Genomic DNA, 8,402 nt, shown 5'->3' with positions numbered 1-8,402 from the left:
CCTTCTGGTTTCACTCTTCGGTGAGCTAAGCGTTTTGCTCTTCCTTCAACTCAACCCTTCCATGTCTTGCTTTTAATTCACTTGCACAACTTGCGTGTTGTTTTTACTTTCCCATGTTTAAATTGACTACCTTGATTTGAACTGCAAGCTTGTGTTTTCCGGCAGTATTACTTTTTATTATGTAAAATTTATTTGGAGAAGCTACTATATAATTTAATGCAACATCCCACCCATTGCATGCTTTGTAGAGCCAACACGACCTTTAGCACTTAAAAAACTGATTGAATTCCCTTTCCATCTCTGGTATGCCTTTTGAACCAATAAAGGGTTCCCTTTTGGTGTGGAAAGTGAAAATCACAATCTCTCTCTATGTATATATGCAAGTATTACACTGATTTATAAGAATCATTAGATATAAAATGAGATGAACGAGTAAGATTGAAAAGTAAAATTTATTGTTTTTATATCGATTTAAGTTTATTCTACCCGTGTATATATCATGATTAGGGAATAAGAATCTAAGAATATATGAGTTATGATGGTAATGATTTGTACTTCTCAAGCTCAGAAGAACTTATTATTAAGATTGTTGATAGCTCATTTCTCCTTTCTTGGAGGACATCTTTGGTATTACTGTTGCATTAAGTATTAGGTACGACTCCCATTCAAAATGAAATTACAAAAACATAAGTATAATTTTCTTTTTGTCTCTTTTCAAGAAACATGTTTATATAGATGCTGTATATTAATTGGGTGGATATAGGTACAATGGTAATATATTAAAATTAAGGGAAAACATTTTCTCCTACCAAAGACATATAGTATAAGTGGGGCCTACAAAATAGTGAAGAGAAAAAAAAAATTTAAGTGGGACCTACTTATGCTATGAGTCTTTGGGAAGAGAAAAATTTTCTCTTTTAAAAGGAGAAAATGTTTTCCCTTAAATTAATCTAAAACCTGTATTTTTGTTAAAGGTCCACTGTATTTTTGTTATTGATATCGATATTTAGGAAATTAATCTAAAACATGTCATGCTAAGAGAGTTGCTTGATCCGCATGAACTTGTTCTAAGATGAGACTAATTCCCTTCCTGGTGTAGAACATGAAATTTTTTATCATTAACTTCAAAATACTTCGTCTAGAAATTGAACCAGCGACTTTTTAATCATAACAGTCCTCTCACAAACCGCTTACTATAGCCATCCCTTGGGGTTTGTAATTTTTAAGAATAGGAGAAGTCATTAGCAAACACTTTCTCCATTCCATATATATATAACGTTATTGTTCAGGCCATTGGAAAGCAATGTACAACCTAATTTTGTTTGCTGTACTTTAGGCATGGCTAGTTTCCTTAACTACTGTCTCTTCAGCATTATTTGTCTTCGAGGTACTAAGTGAATATTGACTTGACACCACTGCATCATCCAATGTTAGATAGAATGATTCCTTCCCAATGATGTCAACAAACTTTGCTGCTATCAGCTTCTCCATAACCTCCAGCCTTGGGTTTACCAATGACATCTACACAATATGAAAAACAAACATAAATCATTTAAATCGATTTATTTCCATAAATAAACTTGGAGGGTCTACTCCATCGACTTGAAAATCCATGTTGTACCTTAATTCCATTCTTTTCCAACATTCTATTTGTTTCCAACAATCCCACAATTGCTGTTGTATCAATGGATGTCACTCCTGTATAAGCAGAAGAAATCAGGGAAAACTTTATATCCATGTTAATTTGATTATATAACAACCATAATTTTTTTTTCTTTCAATTCTCAACATTGTAAAGAATTTTCTATCTTTTACCTGACAAATCGAGTATGATGTGCTCAACAATATCTCCACTAGAGCCTTGCTCACTTCGAATATACCTCATTATCCTAAATGCAGATTTTCAAATAGAAATTTAGATTGTTCAATTGGGATGCATCAAGGATATATAATTTGTCAGTGACTATTAATAAGTGAATCTAAAATATTGTATACCTTTCTTTAATGTACACAGAATTTGCAAAGTAAACGGGAGAACCAAGTTCTATTATTAGAACTCCAGGGAATGTTGAAGCAGTATATTGCTCAACATCTCGATATACACCTAAATCAGATAACTTTCCAATCTTGCATGTGGCAGGTCTAGCTACATATAAGAGTGCTCTAACCACACTGAGTCCAACCTTGATTGCACGTAGAATAATTAAGTCACACTTTGTTTTTTTACCAAAATTAAGTAAATTGAATTCTATTAATAAAAAAACAAATGACTGAACAGAGAAATTAGAAAAAACTTGAGTACTCACAGACATCATGAGACCAACATCCATGCTTATAAAGGTGACTCCAAAGAAAGCAGCCATGCAAATAATAAAATCAAACATATCAACTTTAAAGAGATGAATAACTTCTTCATAATTAATCAGCCCCATCATGGCAGATATAATAATAGCTGATAGAGCAACAAGAGGGGTGTAGCCAAATAATGGTGCCAAAAACTGCAGTGTGAGCGCCATTAAAATTGCCATTACTACGTTTGACATGGCAGTTTTACACCCTGCATTGTAATTCACAGCCGTCTTGGAAAATGGTCCTACAAATTAGATTTAGGGACCAAATATATTAGCATAAACACTTTAATTTTTTTCCTTAAATAAGGTAAAAGATTGTGTCAAACTTTATTATGTGAATAAAAACTTACCACTAGTCAAGTAACATGAAGTAAAAGAACCAAATAAGTTCATGAGACCAAAAGCTATCATCTCTTTGTTCCCATCATGAGGTGTATTATCAATAACAGAAAAGCTTCTTCCAATTGCTATTCCTTCCTACATATACAAAAGATAAATTAATTGACAAAATGTTGATTATGATGATGGATATGTATATAGATAGATAGAGATTCTAATTCCTTACAGCCAATGACAAGATGCCGGTGATAATGCCAGCTTTCAACACTGCTGGTAAATATTCACTTTCAAAGTTGAAATACTTTATGGACAAAGGATTTAATCCTTTATCTAGATGACCCACCTATAAATAGCAGAGTTCATATATAAGAACAAAACAGAGTTTTGGCATATACAAGTTAGATACTATTAACTGAAAAGGACTAGTTATGTATAACTTACAATTTGAATTCCATGATTTTGGCCCTTGACGAGGTACGTGAAAACGCCAGCAACTACTACAGTCGTCATAGGAGCAATAGCTGATACCCAAAAGAGTTTTGGTTTCCTAGTCCTCTGTAAGATTGTTTTGAAAATCAAGAGAAACCCATTAGAATAACTTTGATACACACGTATTAATTTAGGAGTTTGCATCTATCACGTCACATGACATCAAAAATTTTCTTACACACAATATTTTGTAGGGCCCACACTTTCTAAAGCAAAAAAAAAAAAAAAACTAAGGCACGCAAAACGAATCTTTATAACATTACACAATCACTTTTCCTACAACATAACTCTTATAAAAACCCATTAATTTAACAAAAGGAAAGTCATATTTACAAATTTTTTATTTGCAAACTCTTACAAACTACATTATGTCTGACCGATAATATACTCTTAAGTAGAGTATTACCGGTCAGACATAGTGTAATTTATAAGTTTGTAAAAAAAAGAGTTTGTAAACAGATTCTTCCCTTTTAAAAAATATCATAACTTGGTGAAATATGAAGAGTATTATATTTATAAACTTTTTATTTATAAACACTTACAAACTATACTATATACTTCCGGAAGTACATTATGTGCTTCTAATAATACATAATATAATTTACAAAAATTTATAAACATAGTCCCCGTAAATGGTACATTTTCTATGTCATTGACTTGACTTTTCTCTTAGTACTCGTGCAATTATTTTATTCATAGATTGTGGACTTCAAAATCCTAATGGTCCACTAGTTTCAGTGGTGCACTAAAAAATCTTCGCACGCCACCATTCTTTGTTCTTAACAAAATTAATATATTAAAAAGCGAAAGTTGAGAATGACTATAAACTGCCGAAAAGAGCACTCACCACGTATCGGGTAATTTGCAGGAAAACAATGAAGACCACACCAAGAACTGTGGTTTCCCACCTTATCTGTTAAATAAATAAATAAAAAAGAAGCTCATACACGTTATTTCCAAAATATGGAACAATTGTTAATGGGTTTTATAATTCTCATTTAACATGAGAATTGCAATTTTCCTACGCACCCTTCAATTTTCGTACTGACATGAGTCCTACATATAATTTTTTCTAACATATGGGTCCCACATACTTTTTATCTCTACAATATGAGATTTCAATTCTCCTTCAACATAAGAATTATAAAACCCATTGTTAATATGTAAAAGGGTAAATATATTTTAACATTGGCAATTATACTTCTCGTGTTGCTGAAAAAAGAATTCTTTTACAGCACATACATATTTACCAGATTGGATCTTGGCATTTTTGAAAAAAAAAAAAGTGAATTCCATTTTTTTGTATCTGCTATAAAATTTTATTTTCTGTGGCAACTGCAAAAAGAGGGAATCCTTTCACATTTGTTTTGATGAAACAAATGAAAAAAAAAAAAAAGCAAAAGAAAAAGAGATTACTGACAACTTGGTCAAGTCTTCGAGTTGCATAAAAGCCATGCATGTTATAATATTCTATATGATTTGTCGTGTCCTAGCGTTACTAGCTAGATTTGATTAAATAAATAAAGCAACAGTTTATAAAGAGGTTTTACGGTAATTTGTCTTTTTCGAGAGTACCAGAATACCCTTAATATTTAGTGATCAATATTTATTCATGTATTTTGTTGGAAATATAAATATAACAAAGTTTTTTATGCACATAAAGTCGCCCATTAAGAATGGGCCAAGTATTTAACGGGATGATTGAAGAAATTTGGTCTCAAACATATTTGTGGTCCATCAAACAAAAAATTAAGACGTATTTTGAACATATTATATTGTTTTAATTGTAATTAAAAAAATTTCTTATTTTTTTGATTAAGTTTTATCCTTGTAATTTTTAAATTTTGAGTTATTTTATAATTAACCTTTAAAAATATGTTTAATTAAATATTTTGTTATTTAACAGAAAATTTCTCTTATATTAATTACCAACTTCCTTAACACATGAATAAACATTAATTTATTGTATTTAGGGGTGTCAATGGGCCAGGCTAGCCCGGCCCGGCCTACATTGAGTCCGGTCCAGGCCCGGTCTTTTAGAAAAGTAGAGTAGGCTTAGCCTTATAAAAAAGTTTTTTAACAAATAGGCCATAGGCCAATTTTGTCAAGCCCGACCTACTTAATTTATTAAAATAAAATAATAAAATAATATTTAGTTTAGATGAATGACATTCTCTTGTAGACTTTATTTCAGAATCCAGTAATTGTATTTTTCTTATTTTTCCCATTTCTTTGACTCTATTCCTCTATGATATACATTCTAGAGTTGAGATATTATGTTGACTCTTTCTTATGAGAAGTACTAATGCATGCATGAATGGAACTTTCTTTGCTCTATACAATTATTATTTTTTGCTAGTATCTACCGTGGGAGGCCAGTAGGCCATGTCAGGCTTTCTTATTTTTAAAAATAGGACGGGCTTGGCTTACAAATAAAGCCTTTAATAGGTCAGTAGACCAAATATGCTGAATTTTTTTTGACGTAGGCTTGGACCAAGAAGGCCAAAGCCCGACCCAACCCAGCTCATTTACACGCTTAATTGTATTTGACTATTTGTATGTGCGTGAATCTGTTATTGTTTTGAAGAGTCAAGAAACCAAAAAAAAAAAAAAAAAAAGCTGTGATTTGTTCCATACTAACCTCATGTTTATTGTCGAAGATGGCCTTTATGACTGCCACAACGTTTGTTTTGGTTGAAAAATGTTTCATGCCAAATATGCCCTTTAGTTGTTGGAGTATGAGAATTACTGCTGTCCCTCCCATAAAGCCAGTGATTGTAGCATGTGAAAAGAAATCCACCAATATCCCCAACCTGCAATAAATAAATAAAAAGTGATTTTCTCATTCTCAACACTCACCACAAAAATAGAATGAAAATAATTGAGTTGCATTAGCTAGCTACTTTTTCTTTTGTTTTATCTTATTTTCTAGGTGCCAAGCCAAACACATCCAAAACCGAATCACTGATGATGATCAACATCAGAGTGTTGGTTTAAGGAAAACGACTTATCACCTCTTTTTCTCACCTGAAAATACCCAAACAAGCTTGGAAAACACCTGTGACAAAAGTTGTTGTGAAAATCAAATGAAGAAACAACGTTGGGTCATCTTCTGGGTCTGCCACGGTTGATATAGTGTGTCCTATCAGCAATGATGCTGCCGCTATTGTTCCCACTGCCATGTGCCTTGAGCTCCCAAAAACAGCATACACAAGAGGTGGGACAAAGCTGGAATCTGATATATATTACAATCACCAAACATCAAACCAAAATATATATTATTAATTCTTCAGTTAAAGGCTAACCATTCACCATTAAAAGAGGACCCAGAATCAAATATCTAGTTTGTCTTTATCATCATCACAATGAACAATGTTTAAGGAAGTAACCGTCTATCCATATAGATTATATGCAATGAATTTGATCCATGAGATTAAACAAAGTGATGATCAAAAAATATTAATCCTAATTTTCAAATTATATATATATATGGAAAAAAATTCTCATATTATAAGATAATACTTTCTGCTATACTAAAGAGATATCGAATTATGTGTAATAATTTTTTATTTTATTTTTAATAAATAGTGGGGCCCTAAATACAAGATTTTATAGTAGAAAAAAGAATTATACTATAGCATGAGAAAAAAGAATTATATAGGATTAATATTTTTTTTGAAAATTGAGATAATTTTATCTCCTATAAAAATAGATGTCATTCATTTCGTGTGTTTCTCTATCCTCTGCTCACAGCTCAGAGAGTCCATCCACCTTTTATGTGAGTATAAAAAAATTATTTTTTTCATATATACAAATTTTTGCAAATTGCACTATGTTCTTCCGGAGAAGATAATCTGACTAGTGTTCTCCTAGAAGAAGATAGCGTAGTTTGTAAGAGTTTGTAAACAAAAAAGTTTGTAATATAACTTGTACCATGTATATATATATGCCTATTTTTTTTTTTTTTTTTGTAAAGTTCACTTGAATTGGATCTTGCAACAACGAAAATAGTGTATATATGAACTATAATCATTGATTCAGCAATTGAGTTTCCAACGAAACAGTTGAAAAAAAATGATGTAAGGAATGAATAAAGAAATTAAAGAAGAAGAGAAGAAAATTGGACTATAATAAAGTGATTAGTTTCTTACAAAGGCCAATGAGGGGAGGAATGTTGGCAAGTTTGGCATAGCTAATGCCTTGAGGGATGGCAAGGCTTGTGATGGTGATGCCAGCGATTAAGTCAGAGAAAAAGAGGCGGAAATTGTAATTTGGTAGCCACTCGAAGATTGGGACGAAGTATTGCACCCCTTTGATGAACCTTCGTGATGTCTTCTTCTCGTTCTTAAATTGCCTGAAGGGATCATCAGGGAAGAACGTTTCTTTCAACCCAGTTTTGAGTTTTGTTAAAAACCCTCTTTGGGTTGAGAAGTTAACCCTATGATGCTTATCATCAACCTCGTGGTTACCCATGGAACCCATGTCTTGTCCCTGCAAAACACAAGAAAGAAAGAAAGAAACAAAAAAAACGGGCAGGGATATTATGGTGTGCGATTAACTAGTTAAGGTGTCAACTCAATATTGGGGTTTGGTGTGTGAGGCCGAGTGGTTGCAAAGTGTATATATAGGCCTTTAGTAGTGGCTACTATATCGGGTAAAAGGTAATTAATTACTTGGCACACGTGGTTGACAGAATAGTGGATAAGTATACGTTTTCAATTTTAAGTCTTACAACAGTTGTTTCAACTTTCAACCCATCTTTAGTGTTTTTTTTTTTTTTTTTGAATATTCCATCTTTAGTGTTTTGTTCTTATGGGTAACTGGGAGATTAATTTAGTTGATGCGGAATTCGAGATGATTTTGGATCAGACTATGCTGCTGGTTATCTGGATGGACTATTATTAGCCGATAATTAATCTTTGCAAAGTCCTGTTCATCAGGGTAACATATATACTAACATGATATATAACAATATAACAACATTTCTCATTCTTTCTGCTAATAAAGGAAAAGGTGTTACATGAAACTGTGAAAGGGTAGATGTTTTACAAAAATCTCAAATAACATATTAAAGGTTTATTTTTTTAAAAAAATATTATTTTATCTTTCTTCAATCAATTAAAAAAGTTAAATTCAATTTTTTAAGGTTTTGAAATAATTATTTTATATAATAAATTTTCAAATAAATATTATTTTATCTTGCATAATATTTTGTTTCTGTAG

At 31.7% G+C, this 8,402-nt stretch overlaps 1 protein-coding gene across 1 annotated transcript; it reads right to left on the bottom strand.

Annotated features, from left to right (window-relative positions):
* Nucleotides 1–985: 985 nt before the first annotated feature.
* Nucleotides 986–7,748, bottom strand: LOC133309712 (probable sulfate transporter 3.5). Its single transcript, XM_061510510.1, has 12 exons — nt 7,331–7,748; nt 6,207–6,414; nt 5,821–5,992; nt 4,027–4,092; nt 3,132–3,245; nt 2,917–3,033; nt 2,702–2,828; nt 2,307–2,593; nt 1,996–2,183; nt 1,816–1,889; nt 1,622–1,698; nt 986–1,521 (listed from the first exon to the last, which is right to left on the bottom strand). Exons 1-12 carry the CDS (start codon nt 7,659–7,661, stop codon nt 1,333–1,335), a joined length of 1,950 nt encoding a protein of 649 aa, XP_061366494.1. The 5' UTR covers nt 7,662–7,748; the 3' UTR covers nt 986–1,332.
* Between the last annotated feature and the right edge of the window lie 654 nt (nt 7,749–8,402).

This window comes from Gastrolobium bilobum, unplaced genomic scaffold (genome assembly GCF_033153095.1).
Source record: "Gastrolobium bilobum isolate Gb01-03AN ecotype WA unplaced genomic scaffold, APGP_CSIRO_Gbil_v1 utg12305, whole genome shotgun sequence".
Classification (NCBI taxonomy): domain Eukaryota; kingdom Viridiplantae; phylum Streptophyta; class Magnoliopsida; order Fabales; family Fabaceae; genus Gastrolobium; species Gastrolobium bilobum.
This window is presented reverse-complemented; position numbering and strand designations above follow the sequence as displayed.